At 41.5% G+C, this 26,833-nt stretch overlaps 1 protein-coding gene across 2 annotated transcripts; it reads right to left on the bottom strand.

Annotated features, from left to right (window-relative positions):
• Positions 1 to 26,833, bottom strand: LOC112912778 (uncharacterized). Of its 2 annotated transcripts, XM_072757525.1 has the most exons (5): positions 26,653 to 26,833; positions 21,920 to 22,046; positions 21,626 to 21,748; positions 20,952 to 21,047; positions 1 to 4,915 (listed from the first exon to the last, which is right to left on the bottom strand). In XM_072757525.1, exons 1-5 carry the CDS (start codon positions 26,665 to 26,667, stop codon positions 2,805 to 2,807), a joined length of 2,472 nt encoding a protein of 823 aa, XP_072613626.1. In that variant the 5' UTR covers positions 26,668 to 26,833; the 3' UTR covers positions 1 to 2,804. The 2 variants fall into 2 exon arrangements, with proteins under 2 accessions (XP_072613626.1, XP_072613684.1); XM_072757583.1 differs by lacking the exon at positions 21,626 to 21,748 and having other exon boundaries at positions 26,653 to 26,828.

Below are 26,833 nucleotides of genomic sequence, written 5' to 3'. Positions count from 1 at the left end.
ATTTATTTATTTATTTATTTATTTAATAAGTAATTTTTTTAAAATTTATTTATGATAGTCACACAGAGAGAGAGAGAGAGAGAGAGAGAGGCAGAGACATAGGCAGAGGGAGAAGCAGGCTCCATGCACCGGGAGCCCGACGTGGGATTCGATCCCGGGTCTCCAGTATCGCGCCCTGGGCCAAAGGCAGGCGCCAAACCACTGCGCCACCCAGGGATCCCTATAATTCACCTATTTAAAATGTACAAACGGGAGGTCTTTAACTGATTCTACACATAGGTGCAGGCAAACCATAGTCAAATCACAAGTAATCACCTCTTAAAGAAAACTCATTCTTTAGCTATCACCATCCCCAACCTTTTATTCGTATGCCTAAGCAACCACTAATATTGTTTCCCAGTCTCATTGAGATATAATCAACATAAAACATTTTATTAGTTTAAGATACATGCTTCATATAAGTATATATATATATATATATATATATATTTTTTTTTTAAGATTATCTTATTGATAAGAGTCACAGAAAGAGACAGGCAGAGACATTAGGAATCATGAGAGACAATAGAGAAGGCAGAGACATAGGAAGAGGGAGAAACAGGCTCCATGCAGGTAGCCTGATGTGGGACTCGATCCCGGGACTCCAGGATCACACCCTGGGCCAAAGGTAGCCACTCAACCACTGAGCCACCCAGGCATCCCAGTATAAATTATTTTAAAACATAGTTAACATCACCTTAGTTAAAATTTTTCACGTGATAAGAATTTTTAAGAGCTATTCAATTAGAAACCTTTAAATGTATTGTTAGAGCATCCATTGTATAAATGCATATTATCTACTCGTCTGCCAATGGGCAAGTTATTTCCATATTTTGCCTATCATGAATAAGGTTGCAACTTGCTTATTTTTCACGTATTTGTGAATTTTCTAGTTTTGTACTTGAAATTGACTTCTAGTTTCATGCCAAAGTGGCTTGGAAAAGATGCTTGGTATGATTTTAGTCATATATTAATTAGGACTTGTTTTGTGGCCCAATATAAAATCGATACTGGAGAATGCTTCATGGGCCTGTGAGAAGAATCTGTTATACTGATGCTGTTGGATGGAATGTTCTGTCTGCTTCTATCATTAAAGTCTGACATCACCTTATTGATTTTGTCTGGATAATCTATCCATTACTGAAGGTACAATATTAAAGTCCCCCCACCCACCCACCTTTTAAAAGATCTCTTTTCTTTATTCATGAGAGACACACAGAGAGAGAGAGGCAGAGGGAGAAGCAGGCTCCATGCAGGAGGCCCAGGAAGCCAGATACAAGAGTCGATCCTGGGACTCCAGGATCATACCCTGAGCCAAAGGCAGACGCTCAACCGCTGAGCCACCCAGGCGTCCCCTGAAGTCCCCTTCTAATGTACTGCCGTCTCTTCCTCTCTTCTTTGTTAATACTTGCTTCATGTGTTATGTACTTTCATGTTGGGTACATAGATAATCAAAAGGTTATATCCATTTGTTGAACTGACCCCCTTTTTTTTTTTTCAGGAAAAGCAGGTCATATTTAATTGAAAAAGTATAAAAGATTGCTATAAATCTATCAATCAAACTTAGGTTGTTTAGGGCAGCCCGAGTGGCTCAGTGGCTTAGCGACACCTTCAGTTCTGGGTGTGGTCCTAAAAACCCGGGATCAAGTCCCATTTCAGGTTCCCTACAGGGAGCCTATTTCTCCCTCTTCCTATGTCTCTGCCTTCTCTCTATTGTCTCTCATGAATAAATAAAATCTTTAAAAATATATATTTTCTTCATATATTCATGTTGTATTGTCCTTAATGTTCCATGGAAAATTAGGTATGATGAATCCCACTTAAGGAAGAAGAGCATCTCATATCTTTGATGCAACAACAATCACTTACATAGTTTCACAAACTCACTAGGAATAAAAAAATTTTCTGAGGACTTGTGACTATAGAAACACATTAATATTTGCAAAAGTCACAAATCTCATATAGGCTCAATGAAAACAAAAACACACTGAAATTATACCCATGCAAAAATCCATCCCTTCTCTCTTTTGAAGCACAATTGCACATACATGATCTAACTGACTAACTTTATATTAGTCCCTTTTTGATGTGATGTCTGAATAGAGTGACAGATAAACTGCTTTGTACTATGAATTGTGACATTTATTCACATTTTATGTTCAATTAAATACATTTCTAATTATTTTTACCTTTCAAGTTACTTTTCTTCTCTGAACTGTGAGGTTTCCTAAGGTGTAACATACTCTCCTCCTTCATTATGTTGCTACACTTTGAACCAAGATTGTGTTTTGGGATACTGAGTAAGGATTTGATTCCAGTTAAAGATTTGGCCACTTTCTTCCCATTTCAATTTTGTTTTTGTATGATAACTGTAATATGGAGCAAGTTATGACTTCCAGCTAGAGGTTTGCCACATTCATTCGATTTTGTATCATTTTTCCTCAATATGAACTCAGTGATGCTGAGTGAGGGTTGAACATCCTGAAACCTTTACCACATTCTTTAGTTATAATATTTCTCTCTAGTATGAATTCTGTAATGATGAGAGAGGCTTGAGAAATATGAAAGGGCTTGCCAATGTTTATATTTATAATCACTTTCACTATCCATTCTCTGATAAGGAATGAAAGTGTAACATTGCTTAAGGGTCTTGCCACATTCTTTACACATGTATTAGTTACTCTCCAATATGAATGCTCTGATGTAGAGTTAGGGTTCAACAGGTCTTAAAAATTCTCTCACTGTCTTATATTTGTAAGAACTGCTCAAGTATGAATCCTGTGATGTCGAATGAAGCTTGATTGATGGATAAAGGCCTTCCCACATTCTTTACATTTATAAGGTTTCTCTCCAGTATGAGTTTTGTGATGTCGACTAAGGTGTGCGTGCTGCTTAAAGGCCATAGAACATACCTTACATTTATAAGGTTTCTCTCCAGTATGAATTCTCTGATGTCCAATAAGGCTTGAGTGGTGGTTAAAGAATTTGCCACATTCTTTACAATTATAAGGTCTCTCTCCAGTATGAATTTTGTGATGCTGAGTAAGGTTTGATTGCTGATAAAAAGCCTTGCCGCATTGTTTACATTGGTAAAGTTTCTCTCCAGTATGAATTCTGAGATGTTGACTAAAGCTTGATTGATGGAGAAAGGCCTTGCCACATTCTTTACATTCATAAGGTTTCTCTCCAGTGTGAATTTTGTGATGGTGAATAAAGCTTGATAGATAGATATAGGCTTTGCCACATTCCTTACATTTATAATGTTTTTCTCCAGTATGAATTCTGTGATGTTGAGTAAAGCTTGACTGGTGGTTGTAGGTCTTGCCACATTCTTTACATTTATAAGGTTTCTCTCCAGTATGAATTCTGTGATGTTTACTAAGGTTTAAGTGGTGGTTAAAAGCTTTGCCACATTCCTCACATTTATAAGGTTTCTCTTTAGTATGAATTCTGTGATGTTGAGTAAGGCCTGACTGATGGATAAATGCCTTGCCACATTCTTTACATTCATAAGGTTTCTCCCCAGTATGGATTTTGTGATGTTGAGTAAAGTTTGATTTATATATAAAGGCCTTGCCACATTCCTTACATTCATAAGACTTCTCTCTAGTATGAAATCTGTGATGTTGAGTAAGGCCTGATGGATGGATAAATGCCTTGCCACATTCTTTACATTTATAAGGTTTCTCTCCAGTATGTAATTTGTGATGTCGAATAAGGTTTGGTTGGTTGTTAAAGGTCTTGCCACATTCTTTACATATATAAGGTTTCTCTCCTGTATGAGTTCTGTGATGTTGAGTAAGTTTAGATTGACAGATAAAGGCTTTGCCACATTCTTTACATTTGTAACGTTTCTCTCTCGTATGAATTCTGTGATGTTGAGTAAGTTTTGATTGACAGATAAAGGCTTTGCCACATTGTTTACATTGATAAGGTTTCTCTCCCTTATGAATTGTGTGATGCTGAGTGAGGACTGATTGATGGATAATGGCCTTGCTACGTTCCTGACATTTGAAAGGTTTCTCTCTACTACACACTGTCTTTTGTATGCGTATTCTTGATGACTGACTCAACAGGTTCCCAGGTTTAGTGTATGTGCATGGGTTTTTTCTCCCATGAATTGTCGGATGATCACCAACACTGGTGGAGTGGTTAAGATCATTTTCACAATCATTATATTTATAAGGATTCTCTCTCCTATGCATACAGTTATATACAAGGTTGGCTCTTTGATGAAAGACGTCCCCCCATGCATTACATTCAGAATGGGTCTCTGGAGAATGAGTCCTCAGATGTTTATCAACATTTGAGCCTTGATTACATTGTTCCTCAGATTCACTGCCTTGAGCAAGTCTGTCTTCACTGAAAATGGTCTGGTCATTTTGTAGGGTTGAGTCCTTGGTGAAGGACCTCTCAAATTGAAACCACCTAGCAGTTGCTTCTTCATTTATAAACCTTTGATGTTTAGACATATTTGACTGAAAGGTCGGTCTAATCCTATTTTCCAGATTGTTCAAATTATTATCTTCAGCATGGTAACTTTCCAGATTTTCTACATTATCTTTCCACAAATATGTATCTTTGAATATTTGATTTGAGCTGTTGCCTACAGAAACACTCTGCTTTATAGAACTAGTGGCCTTAAAAAGAAAGGTTTTACACAATGTTTTATATCCTTCACCATGTGGGGCAGTGAGATTCTTATTATGGGCAGTAGCCTCAATTTGGATATATCCTTTATGATCATTGTCCCAGTCTATCATTAAGTGTAACTTCTCAAGGACATTATGTTTATATGGACCCACTGACACATTTGGAAATGAAGCTTCTTTGCACAGCTCTGACAGGAAGCTTGGGGTGTCATGTGAAGATACAGCTGAAAAATATTGAATAACAGAAAAGGCAAGTCATTCCACTTACTACATTCAGAAGAAAATACTGATGACATCTAATATACAGCCATCAAATCAGTCAGAGAATATCAGCAAGATGGTTGAGGAGTCCTCAGGACTTCATCCCTCCATGGACACATAAACTTGTACACAACATACTGACCACATAGCTTAACAGTTAATTCCATAGTGTGACACAAACCACTTTCCTGTAGCTCAAGTAATCATGAAAAGTACCATAGGAGCCCAAAATCAGCAGAGGGAAGGAATTTTTAAAAAACTATTTTACTTATCTGAGAGACAGACAGACAGAGAGAGAGAGAGAGAATGAGCAAGGGGAAGGCCAAAGGAGAGGGGCAAGCAGACTCCCTGCTCAGCAGGGAGCATGACACAAGATTTAAACCCAGGACCTCGAGATCATGACCTGAGCTGAACTCAAACACTTAACTGACTGGGCAATCCTGTCACTCTGTGGAAGAAAGGAAACTTAAACATAAACAGAATGAATAAAATAGGATTTAGGAAAATATCAACAATACGAGGATTTGGTTTTCAGAAAAAATAAAAATAAAAATTGATGGACCTAGAACTAAAGTAAGAATGAAAGAGGAAACCAACTAAAATAGGAAGAAATGGTATAATCAATACTACAGAAATGAAAATAATTAAAACAGGCAATGATACATATATATGCCAAGGAATAAATACCGTTGAATGGATATAAATACCCAAAAAGGGGCCAGCCTGGTGGCTCAGCGGTTCAGTGCCACCGTTGGCCCAGGGCCTGATCCTGGAGACCCAGGATCCAGTCCCATGTGGGGCTCCCTGCATTGAGCCTGCTTCTCCCTCTGCCTGTGTCTCTGCCTCTCTCTCTCTCTCTCTCTCTCTCTCTCTCTCTGTTTCTCATGAATAAATAAATAAAATCTTAAAAAAAGAAAAAAAAAAGATCTAACTTACCTGGACTCCATCATGAAGCAATCTCTAAAACAATCTCAACTGATCTACGCCTACTAAGTAAATTGACAAAGTAATTTAAAAAAACCTCCAAACAAGGAAAAATCCTATGCCAGATGAATTCACGGGATAATTCAAACAAATATATAATGAGAAAGTACTTCAAATATCCTCAAATATTTGCAAGGAGTAAAGAGAAGGGAGAAAATGACAACACTCTCTGTGACACCAGCATTAGCAGGTTATCAAAGCCATAGGAGAAACTACAAGTAAAGAAATCTACGAACTACTATCTGTGAGGAATATTCATGCAAAGTCCAAAATGAAATAATGCAAATGGAATCAAAAGCACACTTTACCATTTTACAACATGATCAAGTGAGAATTCTTCCTGGAATTCAATACTATCAATTTGAGACTGCACATTAACAGGAAGAGGATCATAACTAACCGGACACTTTGAAGAGATTATACAAAGATTTTACTCAATAGTAAAAGGAAGTAACTACAACAAAGCAAATAAAACCAAGAGTTGGTTATTCTCCTTCCAACCAGAAGCCTACTGTGAAAATGACATAAACTACCAAATTTTGGAAAGTATGTAGATAAACCAGAAATCCCATGTGCTGTGATGTGTGTAAAAAGTGGTATAAAGATTGTGGGATGGAGTTTCATAGTGTCTGTTAAAGCTGAATAAACCTATTTACCAACAATTCACTCCCACACACACACACACACAGGCAGCAGATATATCTACATTTTTCACACTTAAAGACAAATCATAGAATTTACATGCCAGTAATAGTCATGACAGTCATAGGCTGAGAACCATTCACTTGCCTATTAATACTAGAATGATGCAGTCAGTTGATATTCACACGATGGAACTGGATCCATCCAACTCTAATGAATGGTGCACAGCAACATGCAGTGATACATACATTTACAGGCAAGACAGAAAGGAAAAGAATGCCAATTACAAAAGAGGTCCCGTCACCTGATTACATTCATGTAAAGTACAAAAACGAGGACAGGCACCTATTCCTTACGTGTTAAAGGACTGTTGAGCTTTTGGGAAAATTACTAAGGACCTCAAGGGGAATTTTAGAGGACAAACAAAATAAAGTTTCTTGAGCTCAATGGATTATAGAGATGGGATTCGGTTGTGAAATCCCACTGAACTGTTCACCTACGATCTCCACATGTGACTTTAATTTTTAAAAATGTCAAGAATAAGAGATGTATATTGAAAGATCAGTGTCAGGGCACCTGAGTGGCTCAGTGGGTTAAGCATCTGCCTTTGGCAGAAGTCATGATCTCAGGGCCCCAGGATCCTTGCTCAGCAGCAGGGAGTCTGCTTCTCCCTCTCCCTCTACTCTGTTCATTCTCTTTGTCTCTCTAATAAATAAATTCTTTAATGAAACAAACAAACAAACAAATACACAAAAGTGTCATAATGTATGCTGACAAGTTGAAATTAAAGTTAGGAAGGAACTTCCCACTGTGACTAAATTTTCATGGCATACATGAATTTATAGCTAAAGCAATATGGTACTGAGTATACAATATTCACAAAAATGAAGGAAATATAGAATTATTTTATTAAAATTCATATAGGAAAACACAAAAAAATTAAGCGGATAGAGTGTAAAGTAACATATTTTAAGAACACGGTAATTCCAAACCCCAACATCTCCATTAGAGTACTAAACATATATAAACTAAATGTTCCTGGTAACACTAAACTTTGCTTGAATATATTCCGTTGGAATTTTCCTAGAGGTGTAACTGAAACGTGAGGATGAAATTGGAAAAAAAACTAAACAAAAAACAAAACTGTGTGTGATAACCAATTAAACACGCTGCATGGCAAAAATAAATATGATATTGAATAATTTTTAACACTGAAGGAGTTTGTCACTCTTCTTCATAATGTTGTTAAGTATCTAAATGTACTCCATTCTATCTCATCAATAACACATAATCAGTGTGTGCATATTTATATACACATATAAACATATACACACATACATACATGTATGTAGCAAGACATTCATTTTTACCTCACGAGATATAAAAGTATTCATCACAGGGTTGACATCATAAAGATGGTGACATAGGTAGATCCCACTTCTGTACTTCTCATAATAAGCTCAACTAGCAACTATACACATAAGACATCTCTGGGCAATTCTCAGGACTCAGGGCTGATGCTGAGCACCCCCTGGACTACAAAGATCAATAGGGACAGCATCAGAAGGTTAAGTGGAGTCGTTTCCCTATGACCACAGTACACTTCCCCATGGGCCAGCACAGTGCCCCACCATGGGGGACCACCTAGATCGAGGGTCTTCTCCCAAGAAGAAAAGAGCCCAGAGTAGGTCAATGACACGGTGGGCATTGTGCCTTGGGGAGGATGGCTTTCCCTGAATGAATCATTATCCTTCAGTGGAACCACTTTAAAATGTGAGTATAACATGATACCCAACTTTATTTTATTAGTTTTGACAACTGATAAAAATCCTCTTTCCACTCAGATCAGGAAGGGTGTTAAGGACTGCATGGGCTGTGAAACCACATAGGGATATCAAGACTAAAAACTGGGTGGGCCATTGGAGGCATCCATGGTCATTTGAAGCATCCAAGACTGGTGACCTGCTCCTAAGATATGCAGTGCTTTGCACACAGTCAAGAACACAGGACTAGATTGAACATGGGGCTGAGTGGAAGTGAGGGAGGGAGGTTGTGCCAGCTGTGGGTCACCATCCCTGGAATGTCAAACATGTATAGTGAAGCAGATCTAGGTGGGGGTTATATACCTGGGATATCAGTGTTTCTTCTTCTGCCTATTAGTATCCAAAAGCCTTCTTCATCATCAACATCGACTCTGCCAGATGACACCTTAAACCTATGCCCAAAATGTTTAATCATCTGGAATCCTCTCTCCACCCACTCCCACATCTGCACCTGTAAAGGTATAGTTATCTATGTCACCCAATAGCAGCTAGGACCACCAGGGAATTCATTAACTCATGTGGAATGGATCTGACTGCCTTGAATCCCAGAAAATCACCACATTCCTCAAGTCCCCATCTCTGTCAATTTATTCATCACTAGAAGCTACTTAAGACATTGCAGTGACCAAAGTGAGCTCCCGACCAGAACTTCCCCAAGTTTCAAGAGTTGTCCAGGATCATCTGGTTGGTATGGTCATCTGGGTATCTGCCTTGATCGATCCCAGAATCATGGGATCGAGCAACACACTGAGCTCCCCACTCATTGAGGAGTCTGCTTCTCCTTCTCCCTCTGCCCCTCCCCCGACTCCTGCAAGCTCTTGCATGCTCTCTCTGTGTCCCTTTCTCATATAAATGAAATCCCTTGGGAAGCCCGGATGGCTCGGCGGTTTGGCACCGCCTTCAGCCCAGGGCGTGATCCTGGAGACCTGGTTGTTGGGGGGGCTTATGGGGGGAAGAGACTACCAAAGAAAGAAAAATATAGATTAAAATTTTATAAATAGCGATAGAAAATTCTGTAGATATGGCTTGTAATTATATGTGTATTGACTTTGTTCAGTTAACAGTTTTTTTTTTTAAGTAGGACCCCTGGGCATTGGATGATGAGCCAAGGTTCAATAAAAGAAAACAAAGAAAGGAAAATAAAGTTTACTACTCATAGGTACTGGAGGATGTAAATAATATGCCTTGAGAGACAGCATGAGGGTTCAAGACTGAGTGCAGGCAGAGAAATTGACCAAGAAGTGGGGCAGATGCCATGTTTCGAGTCCATGGTTGGAGTGCTTTCGAGTTCCTGGGCTAAATCTAGAATGCACAAATCAAACCAAAATGAGTAAGATTAACTGTGCAGGGATCTTCTCTAAGGGGAGCTTATGCTAAATACTGCCAGCAGACAGCTCTTTCACAAACACTATAGAGGAAGTCCTATCAAAAGTTACCTTTACTTGTGACTTGGGGCCTTTTATCTAGTGTATTTGCCACTGGGTAGAACTAGGGTCCGTTCAAAGCCCCTGCAGGCAGTGTGATTATACAAAATGCATTCCAACACAGCATTATCAAGAAATCATTTAGCCACACGCTCAATAATACATCTATATCATCCTTATTAGAAACATCATCCTGGGGTGCCTGGGTGGCTCAGTTGATTTAGCTTCTGTCTTCAGCTCAGCTCATGATGTCGGGGTCCCGGGATCAAGCCCTACATCGGGTTCCCTGCTAAGCAGGGAGTCTCTGCTTCTCCATCTCCCACTGCTGTTCCCCCTGCTTGTGCTCTCTCTCACTCAAATAAATAAATAAAATCTTAAAAGAAAAAACCCATCATACTGTTTTAGCAGTAGTATAGTATAAGGAGGAAACTTGGGGAAAATAACCTCAAATAGGGACGCCTGGGTGGCTGAGCAGTTGACCTTCTGCCTTTGCTCAGGGCATCATCCTGGGGTCCTGGGATCAAGGGATGGAGTCCCACATCGAGCTTCCTGCAAGGAACCTGCTCCTCCCTCTGCCTAGGTCTCTGACTCTGTGTGTGTGTGTGTGTGTGTGTGTGTGTCTCGTGAATAAATGAATAAAATCTTAAAAACAAAATAACCTCAAATAATTTGAGGTTTAAGAACACAAGGAAAAAAGATTATTAGTCATAGCATCCCACTGCTCTAACAAATACAGGTGAATCCTGAATACAGCACAGGTTCGTGCCAACACCCATGCAGTTGAAAATCCATGTATAATATGGACTCTCTACCACTTAATTTTAATAGCCTCCTGTTGACCAGAAACCTAATCAAAAACAGTCCATTAAAGATGCTTGGTGGCTCAGTCTATTAACCGTCCACCTTTGGCTCAGGTCATGATCCCAGGGTGCTGAGATCGAGCCCAAATCTGTTCTCCCTCTCCCCCTACTACTCCCCCTGCATATTCTCTCTCTTTCTCTCATTAAAGAAAAAAAGTCAATGAATATACATGTTATTTTACAGATGGTAATATTACAACAAAGGATGCTCAAAAAAACACAATATTAAGAAGAGCAAAGGAAAGAGAAAATACATTTACAATACTGTACTATAAATAAATCTCGCTATAAGTAGACCTACACGGTGTTCAAACTCCCATAGCACAAAGGTCAAGTATACTTTGTGTTCCTGTCTCCTTACCTACAACCTTGGTGAAGTTGGGGCAGGCTATGGTTGGTATGGGATAAAACTTCAATCCAGGGCAGAGCCCGGTGGCTGAGCGGATTACCGCTGCCTTTGGCCCAGGGCATGATCCTGGAGACCCGGGATCCAGTTCCCACACTGGGCTTCCTGCAGGGAGCCTGCTTCACCCTCTGCCTCTCTTTCTCTGTCTCTCTCTCTCTCTCTCTCTCTCTGTGTCTTTCATGATTAAATAAATAAAATCCTTAAAAAAAAAAAAAAACTTCACTCCAGATCACTGTTGACACATTACAATCCATCCAGTGTTACTAATTAAAACATATAATTTCAAATGCACTCTAAAGACACCACTGCCACATCACCATGATTCTTAGTCAAAATACCCATTATAAGCATTCAGACAAACAAGAACCATTCTTGTTCCTCAGAGGTAATTTTCTGTGAATTCTGTTCTCAATGCCTTTTTAAAAATTTTTTTAAGATTTTATTTACTTAATCATAAGAGACACAGAGACAGAGGCAGAGACCTAGGCAGAGGGAGAAGCGGTCTCACTGCACAGAGCCTGAGGTGGGACTCAATCCCAGGACCCCCAGATCACACCCTGAGCCGAAAGGCAGACGCTCAACCACTGAGCTACCCAGGCGTCCCTCTCAATGCTTTTTAAACAGAGACCAGGGCAGCCCCGGTGGCCCAGCAGTATAGCGCCGCCTGCAGCCTGGGGTGTGATCCTGGAGACCTGGGATCGAGTCTCATGTCGGGCTTCCTGCATGGAGGCTGCTTCTCCCTCTGCCTGTGTCTCTGCCTCTCTGCCTCTCTCTGAATAAAAATAAATAAATAAATTTTTAAAATAAATAAATAAATAGAGACCAAGTATGGAGTAGAGGTGGACTTACAATAATTTTATACCCTTTACAGAATAGCTAACTATACTTTCCTCAGATGTCTGTGAAATCTCTTTATTTCAACGGGATAACTAATATTCTTGACTTCTACCAACTGCTAATATAAAGATACATCCAGATGTTTTTTTTTTAATTTTTTTTAATTTTTTATTCATTAAGATAGAGAGAGAAAGAGAGGCAGAGACACAGGCAGAGGGAGAAGCAGGCTCCATGCACCGGGAGCCTGATGTGGGATTCGATCCTGGGTCTCCAGGATCGCGCCCTGGGCCAAAGGCAGGCGCCAAACCTCTGCGCCACCCAGGGATCCCGATACATCCAGATGTTAATGAACTGCCAGCATAGTCTCCTTAAACAGCTATTGGCAAATCTATTTATTTTTTTAAGATTGTTTATTTACTTAAATACCCACCATTTGCTTTGACATGGATGGAACTGGAGGGTATTATGCTGAGTGAAATAAGTCAATTGGAAAAGGACAACATTATATCGTCTCATTCATATGGGAAATATAAAAAATAGTGAAAGGGAATAAAGGGGAAAGGAGAAAAAATGAGTGAGAAATATCAGAGAGAGACAGAACACGAGAGACTCCTAACTCTGGGAAACGAACAAGGGGTGGTGGAAAGGGAGGTGGGCGGGGGGTAGGGGGTGACTGGGGGACGGGCCCTGAGGGGGGCACTTGATGGGATGAGCACTGGGTGTTATGCTGTATGTTGGCAAATTGAACTCCAATTAAAAAAAAAAAATTAAAAAAAATTAAAAATAAAACAATTTGATGTCCGAAAGCCAAAAAAAAGGATTCCTTATTTATTTTAAAGAGAGAATGAGTGACCACGAGATGCGTAGAAAAGGATGGAATCCACAACACACTCCACCCCATGAGGAGACTATGGTGATGATGCCTGAGATGATGACCGGAGCTTAAACCAAGAATCAGATGCGTAATTCACTAGGCCACCCGGGTGCTCCTTGGTAAAACTATTTAAAATTCAGGATGTTTCTTTATCTTATGTTCCTTATATCTTAAAATTTTTATTTATTTATTTATTTATTTATGATAGGCACACAGTGAGAGAGAGAGAGAGAGGCAGAGACACAGGCAGAGGGAGAAGCAGGCTCCATGCACCGGGAGCCTGATGTGGGATTCGATCCCGGGTCTCCAGGATCGCGCCCTGGGCCAAAGGCAGGCGCTAAACCGCTGCGCCACCCAGGGATCCCCGTTCCTTATATCTTAAAAATTATTTTATCCATTTATTTATCTTTTTTTTCCCAAGATTTTATTTATTTATTTTTGAGAGACACACACAAGAGAAAGAGAGAGAGAAAGAGAGGGGCAGAGACACAGGCAGAGGGAGAAGCAGACTCCACGCAGGGAGCCCAACGTGGGACTCAATCCCAGGTCTTCAGATCAGGCCCCGAGCCAAAGGCGGTGACAAACTGCTGAGCCATCTGGGCTGCCCTCCATTTATTTTTTTAAAGATTATTTATTTATTTATTCATTTATTCATGAGAGACAAACAGAGAGAGGCAGAGACATGGGCAGAGGGAGAAGCAGGCTCCCCGCAGGGAGCCGGATGTGGGACTCCATCCTGGAACTCAGGGATCATGCCCTGAGCTGAAGGCAGATGCTTAACCCTTGAACCACCCAAGCATCCCTATCCATTTATTTAGAGAGAGAAAGAACATGTGGGAGATTAGCAGGGAGGGCCAGAGGGAGAGGGACAGAAAGATCCCTAGCTGACAGGGCTGAGCACTGAGCCCAACATGGCGCTCCATCCCAACTTCCCAGATCATGACCTGAGTTGAACTGAAGAGACAGATGCTTAAGCAACTAAGCCACCCAGGCACCCTTCTCTTACTTTAACGTAAATGATGACTCTCTGAACACTTACTTCATCATGATTTAGGTCACTCTTCCTCATGACCCACAAACAGCATCTCCATGTGGACTTTCTTCATAAATTGTAAACCATAGTCTCCTTCATCATCAATGCAAAGTAGGCATGAATGAATTCCCCACCAAGTAAGAGCCCCTCATGTCTGTGAGACAGCCACAATCAAATCACTTTGATGCACCCACGCAATAAAGGCACAACACGAGATGACTTAAGAGTCAAATCAATACTATTTGCCATGCAAAAACTCTCAAATATGGTCAAAAGAAAATAAGACACACTAATACCCCTCCCCAGACATCCATCCTCTCTCGATCCCTTCAGGCATATTAGCAAATGCAGCTGACCATTGAATAAGTGGGTTTGAACAGTATGGGTCCACTTACACATAAGTTTTCTTGATACGTACTTTTTGAACAAGTACTGTAAACATGGTTTCTGTTCATTATGATTTCCTTAACATTTTCTTTTCTCAAGCTTACATTATTACAACAATGCCATATATAGGGATGCCTGGGTGGCTCAGCGGTTGAGCCTCTGCCTTTAGCTCAAGAGTGTGATCCCGGGTCCAGGAATCGAGTCCCACATCGGGCTCCCTGCAAGGAGCCTGGAGCCTGCTTCCTTCTCTATCAATGTCTCTGCCTCTCTCTCTGGGTCTCTCATGAATAAATAAATAAAATATTAAAAAGAAAAAACAATGCCAGATATAGTACAGAAAACATACTAAGAATGGGATATTGACTGTTCCTGTTCTGGAAGTCTTCTTGTCAACAATAGGCTATTTCCATGGATAAACAGGTATGGTTTTATGTATGGGGGGTCAAAAGTGACGAGCAGATTTTCAACGGTGAAAGAGTTGACACCCTAATACCTGCATTGTCCCAAGCTAAAATGTAATTAAGTGTTTGAACTTTGGATTTTACTCCATAATAAATACCCTAATTTAGAATCATGTGTGAAATAGACTGATCTTTTGCTTTCTACAGTGAATTCTTTGATTGATTGATTGAAAGATTTTATTTATTTATTCATGAGACACACAGAGAGAGAGAGAGAGAGAGAGACAGAGACAGAGACACAGCCAGAGGGAGAGGCAGGCTCCATACAAGGAGCCCCACATGGGACTGGATCCCGAGACTCTTAGGATCATGCCCCTGGGCCCAAAGCAGGTGCCAAACCGCTGCGCCATCCAGGTATCCCCTCTTATTTATTTTAGATTTCACATTCCCATTACATAGTTTGACAATTATTTACATCTTCAATATTCCATCCTTCAGGAAGGCCTCCTTCTTCTGAAGTGTGTATTAAAAACAAAGGTTTTTCATCATTCATTACATTTCTAGGGTTTCTATCCAGTATGCTTTCTCCTGTATTGAGCAAGAGTTTGTTCCCTGTGAAGACTTTGCCAACATTCTTGACATTTGTACAGTATCTCCACAGGATGTATTATCTCATGTCGAATAGTTTTCATTATGAATTAAGTGCTTTGCCACATTCTTTACACTTGTAGGGTTCCTGTCATGAGACACTGTCTAATGTTCAGAAAGTTGTAGCTTCAGAACAAAGCTTAAAGGCTTTGCACATTTTTTTTACATTGCTCAGCCTTCTCACCAGCATGTATTACCTTATGACAGTAAGTTTTGAGTAGTGCTTAAAGGCTTTGCCACAATGTTTACATTTGTAAGATTTCTTCCCATTATGAAATCTCTGCTGTTGACTGAGTTTTGAAGACCAGTTTAAAGGTTTGCCAGAGTTACTACATTTGTAAGTCTTCTCTCCTTGAGGACACAATGATGTAAAATAAGATTTGAGCTTTCATAAAAGACTTTCCCACATGTATTACTGTAGACTAGTTATCTGGAAACTGAGTTTCCTGACCCTTGATTAATGTTTCTCCCCAATATATTCCACTGATAACGTTCTGTCTCAAGTATAAACACCTCAGTGATTATGGAAGATAGAAAGGCTTTTAGTGAGGACTCTAAGTGTATAACACATAGAGATAAAAAATGTGGGACACCTGGGTGGCTCAGCGGTTGAGCAGTTGCTTCTGCCCAGGGCGTGATCCTGGGGTCCCGGGATCAAGTACCACATCAGGCTCCCTACATGGAACCTGCTTCTTTCTCTGCCTGTGTCTCTGCCTCTCTCTCTCTCTCTCTGTCTCATGAATAAACGAAATCTTAAAAAAAAGATAAATAACTTGGTCAAAATTATGTATTATGTGATAACTATTAAACATTCATGTCTGAATAAAGACCACCCCCCCCCCCGTATTTATCTAAATTAAAGATATTGAAAAAGGATTGATTATGTATTGGTGGAAGAATAATGAACCCTCTGAAAAAGCTTCCCAAATCAGTCACATTTAGAATTTTTAAAAAGATCTTAACTTATTCATGAGAGACAGAGAGAGGCAGAGACACAGGCAGAGAGAGAAGCAGGCTCCTCACAGGGAGCCCGATGCGGGACTGGGCCCCGAACCCTGGGATCATGCCCTGAGCCAAAGGAGACTCTCAACCGCTGAGCCACCCAGGCATCCCACATTTAGAACTTTTAGCTTTCTTTCTCCATGTCTAACTTTCAGACATGTCTCAGTGAATGACTGATCCAATCTTATATTTCAAATGGTTTGAATGATTATTTTCAGGATGGACTAGGGGGAGTTTCCAGAATTTCCAAATGTCCTTTCAGAGAACAGGTATGCATGAAAATGGAATTTGGCCCTCAGGTTCAAAGATACCCTTCTGCCAATGTGACTCACGTAAGGTGGGGTTTCCCCCCTAATGTTTTATATCCTTGACCTCTTCTGGTAGTTGAGATTTCATTACGGGTGATTTTCCTAGTTTGGTTAAATCCATCGAAACATCCTTCCTGCTTTTCCCTCCCCCATCCCTTTCCCAGACATTCATTAATTATAAATACTCAGGGCCACAGCTTTTGGATCTTCCTATATAACAATATTCTTTGCCTGTCTTTGCTAACAAGCCTAGGGTGTTATGGAAAGACACAACTAAAAGATACAAAATAAGTTTTTCCACTTACTAAGCTCACATGCATGTACATTAAAATGCTAATTTGCAAAATTAATACCTATCATAGGACATCAGCAACTGAGGAATTGGAAGCACTTAGGGCTTTGCTCTTCCATGGAGACAAAAAAGGACCAAATTACCTTTTAGAATGCTCCAGAAGCCAATGAGGAGAGCACAGCATCACCAGGCAAGTACAAATGAAGAAAGGCCGTATCAGAGAGACAAAGGAAGTTTTTGACACTTGCTCCTTGCAGCTAGCTGCTCAACCTGTCACTCCATGGCAACATCGTGAGAAAACTCTTACAAAAGAGTGGCCTGTATGTTCAATGATCTGGCTCCATTTTGGCTGCCTGAGGAACTTGTTTCTGTCATGCATGACATGGAAAAAAGAGAGAGTGAGAACACCCTCTGGAAGCAGTGTGGTAGCTGCTCGGACAAAAGGCGGGCACTTGTTCAAACAATAGATAATAGGGCTCAAGGGAAAGAGCCAGGAAGATATCATGAGCTATAAAGCAGTAACTGCCCTTTTGTAACGTGTAAATAACAAAAACTCAGACATGACAAATGCCCAGCATATGTGTGACAGCTGCCAGGATTACTATTATGTGTGTTCTCTACAAAGAAAGTACATAATCCTGGGCCCAGAAGCTGCTTTTCTATTTCTTTTTTTCTTTTTCTTTTTTCTGTTTTCGTAATTCACAAATGTCAACAGAAGATCACATGACACAAAGAAATAGAAAAATGTCAGGCAGCCCGGGTGGCTCAGCGGTTTAGTGCCACCTTCAGCCCCGGGGCCTGATCCTGGATACCTAGGATCGAGTCCCACGTTGGGCTCCGTGTGTGGAGCCTGCTTCTCCTTCGGCCTGTGTCTCTGCCTCTCTCATGAATAAATAAATAAAATCTTAAAAAAAAAAAAGAAAAAAGACAAATGTGTTCCAGTCACAGGAACAAAATATATACCCCAAACTGACCCTAGAATAATGAGGAACTATTAATTGGATAACAGAGAATTAATTATCTAATTTATCTATCATAAAGATGTACATGGAGAAATGAAGAGAAAACAGATACATGACTAAATGATCCAGAAAACTGTGTGACCAAAATGTAAACAAAAGAGACAAAGTATAACTATCAACCAACCAGGAATTGGGAGCCGAAGAGTACAATCACTGAACTGAAAAATACACTAAGGAGGGATGCCTGGGTGGCTCCCCGGTTGAGCTTTTGCCTTTCGCTCAGGTCATGATCCTGAGGTCCAGGATCGAGTGGCACATCGGGCTCCCTACAGGGAGCTTGCTTCTACCTCTGCCTGTGTCTCTGCCTCTCTCTGTGTCTCTCATGAATAAATAAATAAATAAATAAATACAATCTTAAAAAAAAAAATACACTGGGCACCCCAGGTGGCTCAGCGGTTTACGCCGCCTTCCACCCAGGGCATAATCTTGGGGACCCCGGATCCAGTCCCATGTCTGCCTTCCTGCATGGAGCCTGCTTCTCCCTCTGCCTGTGTCTCTGCCTCTCTCTCTCTCTCTCTCTCTCTCTGTCTCTCGACAAATAAATAAATAAATAAATAAATGCACTAAGGAGTGAGCAACACAGTTGCTCAAGCAGAAGAATGAATCAGGCTCTCCAAAGACCCTGTTTTGTTCTAAAGATTTTATTCACTTATTCATGAGAGACACAGAGAAAGAGAGAGAGGCAGAGACACAGGCAGGGGGAAAAGCAGGATCCATGCAGGGAGCATGACATGGGACTCCAGGATCACACCCCTGGCCACAGGCAGGGGCTAAACCACTGAGGCCCCAGGGATCCCCAAGACCCTTTGTTTTAAATCACCTACTAAGAACACCAAAGAAAAATGTGGAAAAGGACATGGCCTGGGGATCCATGGGACCCCAACAAGTGGGATGATATGTACATTAAGGGGACCCCATAAGGAGAGGAGTGAAAGGGGGCAGAGAGTTTACATGAAGAGCTAAAGGCTTCTACTTCACACATATGTGGAAAGAGGCAAATTCAATAAGCTCAGTAAACTCAAAGTAGGATAAATGTCAAGACAGAAACACAGTGACACATTACAATTAATCGATCAGAGATGCCTGGGGGGCTTAGCGGTTGAGCGTCTGCCTTTGGCTCAGGACATGATCCCAGGTCCGGGGAAGGAGTCCCACTCTGGGCTCACTGCGAGGAGCCGGCTTCTCCCTCTGCTTATGTCTCTGCTTCTCTCTGTGTGTCTCTCATGAATATATAAATAGAATCTTTAATATATATACATATTCATGTGTGTATATATATGTAAAACTCATCCATCAAAAATCAGAAGTGAAAAGAGAATTTTAAACCAACATGACAAAATCTACTCATCTTCTACAAGGGAGCCTCTATAGTATACTACTGAAATTCTCCGTAGACGTTACAACATAAAACTCTGCTCATGTGAATATTTAAAAGGGTACCTGGGTAGCTCAGTCAGTTACCCATCCACCTTCAACTGGGGTAGCGATCCCAGCATTCTGGGATAGAACCCCATGTCATGCTCTCTGCTCAGCGGGGAGTCTGCTTCTCTGTCTCCCTCTCCCTCTTCCCCTGCTTGTGGGCTCTCTTTCAAGTAAACACATAAAATATTTTTTTTAATAGCATAAAATTAGAAATCTACATACTAAACTGAATTAAAGTATGGGATGCCTGGGGGGCTCAACGGTTGAGCATCTGCCATTGGTCAGGTCGTGATCCCCGGGTCCAGGAATGGAGTCCCACATCGGGCTCTCCACAAGGAGCCTGATTCACCCTCTGCCTACATCTCTGCCTCTCTCTCTCTCTGTGTGTGTGTCTCTTATGAATAAATGAATAAACAAACAAACAAACAAACAAATAAATAAATAAATAAATAGGGCAGCCCAGGTGGCTCAGCGATTTGGCGCCGCCTTCAGCCCAGAGCACGATCCTGGAAACCCGGGATCGAGTTCCCACGTCGGGCTCCCTGCATGGAGCCTGCTTCTCCCTCTGCCTATCTCTCTCTGTGTCTCATAAATAAATAAAATCTTTAAAATAAATAATAAAAATAAAAAGAAAATAAAGAAATAAAACTTAAAAATAAATCTTTTAAAAAAAGAATTATTAGAAGTAAAATTATTCTATATGCAAAACATTTTTTCAATATGGGAATTTTACTATCTACTTCACTTCTTATAAAGCACATACATGCCCATGTCATATCAGAACTTTTGATCTAGGGATGCCTGGGTGGCTCAGCGGTTGAGCCCCTGCCTTCAGCTCGGGGCATGATCCTGGAGTCCCGGGATCGAGTCTCACATCGGGCTCCCTGCATGGAGCCTGCTTTTCTCTCTCCCTATGTCTCTGCCTCTCTCTCTCTCTCTCTCTCTCTGTGTGTGTGTGTGTGTCTCTCATGAATAAATGAATACAACCTTAAAAAAATAAAAAATAAAGTGCTAGCAAATAAAGGTAGAATAAATAATGTAACTGGCCAGGACTAGTATGCAAATCTGAAATAATTCAGGCAAGGATCATCAAGGGACTTTATCTGATGAAATCACTGAGTTTCTAATTTTGTATGATTAAGATTAAAGCCTCCATAACAGTGGAATGCATAAATCAGAAATCATGGGATGTCTGTCTCTAGTGTTCCTGGGATTTCTGCACCAAAACCCGTATGCCCACCACAACTCTGGCACACTTCCCACACGAGGCAAAACAGAACTTAGAAAAGAGTTAGCATCAAGTTCTTCAGAAACACGGAGATTTCCCCAAGGTCCTCAAAACGATGGAGAAGCTCTCAGATTATGGAGGCCCTCCCACTCCCATGGGAGTCTCCTGGCCCTCCCTGTGGATGTGATGGACCATAACTGGACCTGAAGGAGAATCCTTAAGAGAATAAAAGAGCATGATAATGTTGCATAATAGATGTCCCTTGGAAGACACAGAGAAATACAACTGGGCTTCCCCAACTGACTTTGATTCAAGGAGACCTACTGGAACCACACTTTAGGGTCTATCGTCCTCCTTTAGATTTGGACCTCAACTTCTGTCATCTGCTTCACATATTCCCACCTACCTGGATGGATGGCTACTGTCTTCTTTGTCTGCAGATCCCAAGGTTCCCTCCTTTGCTCCAAAAAGGAGACCAAATCTGGCTTTGATACAATTAGACCTGTTTATTAGAGAAAGGGAATAGAAGTATTGCTGGAGATTCTTTCAATCCACTATTGTGCTCAATAGAGAAGAGAGGCCATTGTAAAATAACAGAAGATGATTTCCAAACACTGTTGACCAACAGCCACTTAGGAACAGGTAGGGTTTCAAATATTCACATCCTGACTTCCACTTCCAAGTACTACTGATATAATAATGAGTAAAAATTAGAGTTTAGATGTGGGCAATAAGGGCAGCCCGTGTGGCTCAGTGGTTTAGCGCCGTCTTCAGCCTAGGGCGTGATCCTGGAGACCTGGGATCGAGTCCCATGTCGGGCTCCCTGCATGGAGCCTGCCTATCCCTCTGCCTGTGTGAGTCTCTGCCTCTCTCTCTCTCTCTCTCTCTCTCTCTCTCTGTGTGTGTCTCTAATAAGTAAATAAAAATCTAAAAAAAAATGTGGGCAATACCATTTTATGCTGCTCAATGTTCAGAATTGCCACTAATCCACAGAAATGATGTTACCTTAAGGAAGGGGAAGCTAAAGCTGAAAAGCAAATATCATTAAGATTTTTCTCTAAACCTACAACCCCAGGTCACCTGGGTGGCTCGGCAGCTGAGCATCTGCTTGAGCATCTGCCTTTGGCTCAGGGTGTGGTCCCTCAAGTCCCACGTCGAGATCCTTGCATGGAGCCTGCTTCTTCCTCTGCTCCCTACCCCTCTCTCATGAATAAATAAAAATAAAAACAAATAAATCTAAAAACCCCAACTTATGTTCCTTACTGCATGGACTGGATTCCAGTCATGCAATGAGGAATCACCCAAGAGACAGTCTTCAAAGGAAGGAACGAAACCTTGAGTTGGTTTGGGAAATCTCAAAGCAGTTATTCTCACCCACGAAGAGGAGGTGTCCATAGTTCTCTAACATCACATCTCTGTATAATTCCCGCTGAGTATGGTTCAGACATCTCCACTCCTCCTGAGAGAATTCTACGGCCACATCCCTGAACGTCAGCAGTCCCTGCAATAAATCCCACAATTACCAAATGGCCATTGACAAGAATTCACAACGTACCTAAGATGAAAGAGGGAGTTAGTGTCACCAGCTAGAACCCATGATCTGACCCTTTCTGCTTACCTGCTTATAAATGCCAACCCTAGTCTCTCACATTTTACTTAACCTCTTCTTTCCACCTTAGCCTTTACTGAGGCCAAAACACCTCATGGGCAGTCTCCAGTGGTGAAACAGAAACTATCCAATGAAGAAGGGGAATGACTGCCCCGAGGAATTGTTTGGCCTGGCGCAGGTTGAGGCAGACAGAGTAAGGTGTAACCCATGGAGTCATCTACAGTTACTTTTACCTCATTATAATACTAAAATTCTCCATGCATGGAGGACAAACATCATTTACCTAAAGTACAAAGTATTTTCTTAACGTCTATATGCAACCTTATGCCAGCTCTACATAAGGTAACAGGCTACCCTTTCTAAATATCCACCCTAACCCCCCATAATAGGAAATCATTTATCATTTCCCCTTGCACTGTGAGTCTCTGCTTTGGAAGTTATGCCCTATAATCTTATTTGTGGCAAATCAAGATCCCTGTGTGTGAGAACCCCATGTAGTGTAGTTTCCATCTGTGACTCACCAAGCAGTGAACTCATGTCATTTGAGCTATTTTAGAACTAGTTCTGTCTTACGGGCGTCTCCTGCTTTATGCAGCAAAATAGTATTTAACATGGTATTAGGCTCTAATGTACTAACTTTGAGGTCAGAGGATAGCATGTGATCCACAAAACTTATAAATACTGTGTGTTGGGGATCCCTGGGTGGCTCAGCGGTTTAGCTCCTGCCTTCAGCCCAGGGCGTGATCCTGGAATCCTGGGATCCAGTCCCGAATTGGGCTCCCTTCATGGAGCCTGCCGCTCCCTCTGCCTGCGTCTCTGCCTCTCTCTCTCTCTCTCTCTCTCTGTGTGTGTCTCTCATGAATGAATAAATAAAATCTTTAAATAGGGATCCTTGGGTGGCGCAGCGGTTTGGCGCCTGCCTTTGGCCCAGGGCGCGATCCTGGAGACCTGGGATCGAATCCCACGTCAGGCTCCCGGTGCATGGAGCCTGCTTCTCCCTCTGCCTGTATCTCTGCCTCTCTCTCTCTCTCTGTGTGTGACTATCATAAATAAATAAAAATTAAAAAAAAAAATCTTTAAATAAATACATAAATATATAAATACTGTGTGTTGATCCAATTGAAGTTGTATATTGAAAGCATCAACATAGGTATACACGTTATTGAATACTATGTTTATATCATACAGTTAAGTTGTGTCTTTTTCTTACAGGGAAAGTTTTGGGGGGCTACAAATGTAGTCATCAACTTTTTTTTTTTTTTTAAATGGTAGCTCTCTCTGCTACTCCTACTGCTTGTGCTCACACGAGCTCTCCCTCAAATAAATAAAGAATCTTTAAAAGAAACGTGACAGAGCAGCAAATTGTCATGGTGACGAATTTAAGAAACACTGTCAATGACCTGAGACTTATAAATCTCTTTGTGGATAATGTTGTTTCTTTCATTCACCCTATCTATACAAAGACATGAGATAGATACAAAACAGCTATTATTTGAGTCTAGCACAATGAGGGAATACAAGCAAAAAACGTTTGCCTTTAAACCAGAAGTGTGGGACACCTGGGTGGCTCAGCAGTTGAGCCTCGGCCTTTCGCTCCAGACGTGATTCCGGAGTCTCAGGATGGAGCCCCAGGATGGAGTCCCAGGATGGAGTCCCAGGTCGGGCTCCCCTCAAAGGGTCTGCTCTCCCTCTGCCTATATCTCGGTCTCTGTGTGTTCTCTCATGAGTAAATAAATAGAAGCTTTTAAAAAAAAGGAGTATGTCAGTGACATAAGTGTGGAATATAATAAAAACTCACAGGACAGAAGTCTGGTTGATGGAGAACCTCCACTCCCTGAAGTCGGTATGATCAACTACATGAAGCTGAGTTTTCATTTGTCCAGTGGAAACTGCTTGGTGTGGGTTGGGAGTAAAAGGTCAAGAAACTATCCATGAGACATTTTTGGTGAAAAAAATCCTTTTCTTATTAACGCTCGGGGATATGACCCATGGGCAGAAAAAGCTGCAGTGTGATTTTGAGGAAGCACGGATTATATGCTTTTAAGCTGGGGGGGTGCACAGTATAGATAAAATAAGTTTCTAAAGGGATTTACATCTGTTCAAGAGGACTTCTAGGATCCTGGGAGTCTGGCTACCATCAAGCTAAGGTTGCTCTTTGCCTCAAGCAAAGCATTAACACTAAGGCAGCTGTGAATTCCCTGAGAAAAGTCAGACTCTGCCTGTCTCAAGTATTATCAGTGAGTTGCAAATCTCACTATGGACGTTTCATTTTACCTACGTTTCTTTTGCTTTGTTCTCCTAAGAAACTACAAGCAAAGAGAAACTCAGAAGAAAGAAGTTTCCAGGTGAAAAGGGATGGTTTCTGCACATTGCTCAGCAAATCTAAGATCCTTACAAAGAGAAAAGGAAAATAGGATCATTGCAGCAGAGACATCTAGCAGAGCATCAAACCAAAAGAAGTTAACACCAGCTGTAATGAAACGTTGATATCCGTCCCTAAGGAACACTGAAGGACCCATTACTACTGGTGTTGAGGAAGGGACAGGCAGGGCTCACCAAAAATCCCAGAAATGGGGAGCCGTAAGAAAACCACAGATAAGGGAACATAAACAGATCAACTCGTTTGTTTTAAACCACAGAGATGAGATAGCGAAAGGAGAAGTAATCGTGGTGCTATCAGTGGTGATGTCAAGATTTAAGTCCCCGGGTCACGTGTCTACAAAAGATCAAACATAAAAGCCTTCATTGGCAACCAGTTCGAAACCCCTCTCACTCTAGACAGCTTTCTTTCTGTTCTCACCCTCACTTGGTAAACTATCACTTCACCCTTTTGTGTCCACGAGAGTCATTCTTCCACTCGGCAGACAAGAACCCTGCAACAGTGTGTTCTTCATAGTCGCTGCTCTTAGGCAAACAGGCTTGAGCAATGGAATGCAGAAAGAGCCAGTGACCACCTGGCTGAATGCAGACAGGCCCATCAGGCAACCCACCCTGAAGTGTCCAGAGGTCTGAACTAGCCAATGGGCTTCTTACAACCAGGTACACTTCCCCAAAAAAGGGAAGATTCCATTTGTTGCCATATCTCCTCATCTTCCCCCTTTAACCACAGCCCCCACGCTCTATACCTCTTTGCAGACAGCCTCTCCTCTGTGGTCCTACCTGCAGCTCCCTCCAGCTCCCTCGCTGTCTATTCAATGTGAACTTCTAGCTCCTTTGTTCTGCCTCAGGTGAATTCTCTCACTTCCTGGGCTACCAGCTTCTATCTGATGGTCGCCCTGTATTTGGGGGCCTGCATCCAATCAAGAGACGCCCCATTTAGGCACCACATTCTTGTGGCCCCTAAAGAGTAAATCAGACTTTAAACTATGAATACTCTTCATTTATACAAACTTCAGTTGTGGAGGCCAAGAAAAATTAAGGCCATTCCACCTCAAGTTTAGCATTAGCACAAGTACAGCCATCTTAGGCCCCTAGGAATAAGAGGTGAACTTTACAGGAAAAACTGCAAAATGTCCTAGGCAGGGAATCCCATATGGGAAAGACCATAAAGCCCAGAATGCCCTCGGCAGAGAATCCCGTATCAGATCTTAAGAACCCCCCCACCCCCAGCCTTTCCCCATATTGGAAAGAAAAACAAAAATTCCTCCACCCCTTCTGAAAATCCCCTAGACCAGTCCATAAAAAAACCAGCTGTAACCCACTTCAGGGTCCAAGCCCCTGCTCTGCTGTGTGGAGTATACTTGGACCCAAGCTCAGGCTTGTAAATAAACCCTCGTGTACTTGCAACCGTGTCGGCTCCTTGGTGGTTTCTCAGATTCGCAGTCTTGGGCCCAACAGAGTCACAGACAGTTTCCATTTCCTGTAATATCTAGTATATTTTAAATATAGTACCTTCTCCATATTCTAAACAGTAAGACTGGGCCCCTGTTTGTTCTCAGACAATATTCCCTTTTTTGGGGATCTTATATCCACTGTGTTTATTATTTAACTTGGGGGATTCCTGGGTGGCTCAGTAGTTTAGCGCCTGCCTTCGGCACAGAGCGAGATCCTGGTATCCTGGGATCCAGTCCCACGTCAGGCTCCCTGCATGGAGCCTGCGTCTCCCTCTGCCTGTGTCTCTGCCTCTCTCTCTCTGTGTCTCTCATGAATAAATTCATAAAATCTAAAGGGAAAAAAAGGATTCTTTAACTCAACACCGTCCCCGTGGATCTCTCACAAAGGAACTATTTTCAATACTTGCACTTTGTAATTCAAAGTGACAACTGTTGATGGCCTACTGAGAGCCAGATTGGGGAGAAGGGATAAAAGGCTCTGGTTAATAGGGAGAAGTGGTCTAAAGACCTGATCTTGAGTGTCATTTCTGAAAAGGTTTAAAAATTAGGTGCAAACATAAAGCAGAAACATGAGAACTAGAAAAACCAATGTTTGCAATATCTAAATCTGAGGAATTTGGGGAGAAAAGGAGGACATGGCCTCTGACCTGGGATGCAAGGCTTACCTGACAACTGGCCATTTCGTCTGTCACCTCCTTTTCTAGAGCTCTTTCTCAGAAGAGATTGCAGGAGAAATCACAGCTGCGTCAGGAAAAAATGCCTTTAAAGCCACCAGCAGAGTCTCTCGTAAGCTGCTCGCCTGCAGGTAGGACTTTGAAATGCAAAGGCACAACTTCCTCATCCTTT

This window comes from Vulpes vulpes, chromosome 1 (genome assembly GCF_048418805.1).
Source record: "Vulpes vulpes isolate BD-2025 chromosome 1, VulVul3, whole genome shotgun sequence".
Taxonomy (NCBI): Eukaryota; Metazoa; Chordata; class Mammalia; order Carnivora; family Canidae; genus Vulpes; species Vulpes vulpes.
This window is presented reverse-complemented; position numbering and strand designations above follow the sequence as displayed.

What these genes read in the sequence shown, in the direction of transcription:
- LOC112912778 (XM_072757525.1), bottom strand. An exon ending in TGGACACCTCCTCTTCGTGG is followed by an intron (nt 21,749 to 21,919) that starts GTGAGAATAACT and finishes TTTATTCATGAG; the next exon opens with AGAGGGGTAGGGAGCAGAGG. An exon ending in GACAGTAGCCATCCATCCAG is followed by an intron (nt 4,916 to 20,951) that starts GTAGGTGGGAAT and finishes AATATTTTTCAG; the next exon opens with CTGTATCTTCACATGACACC.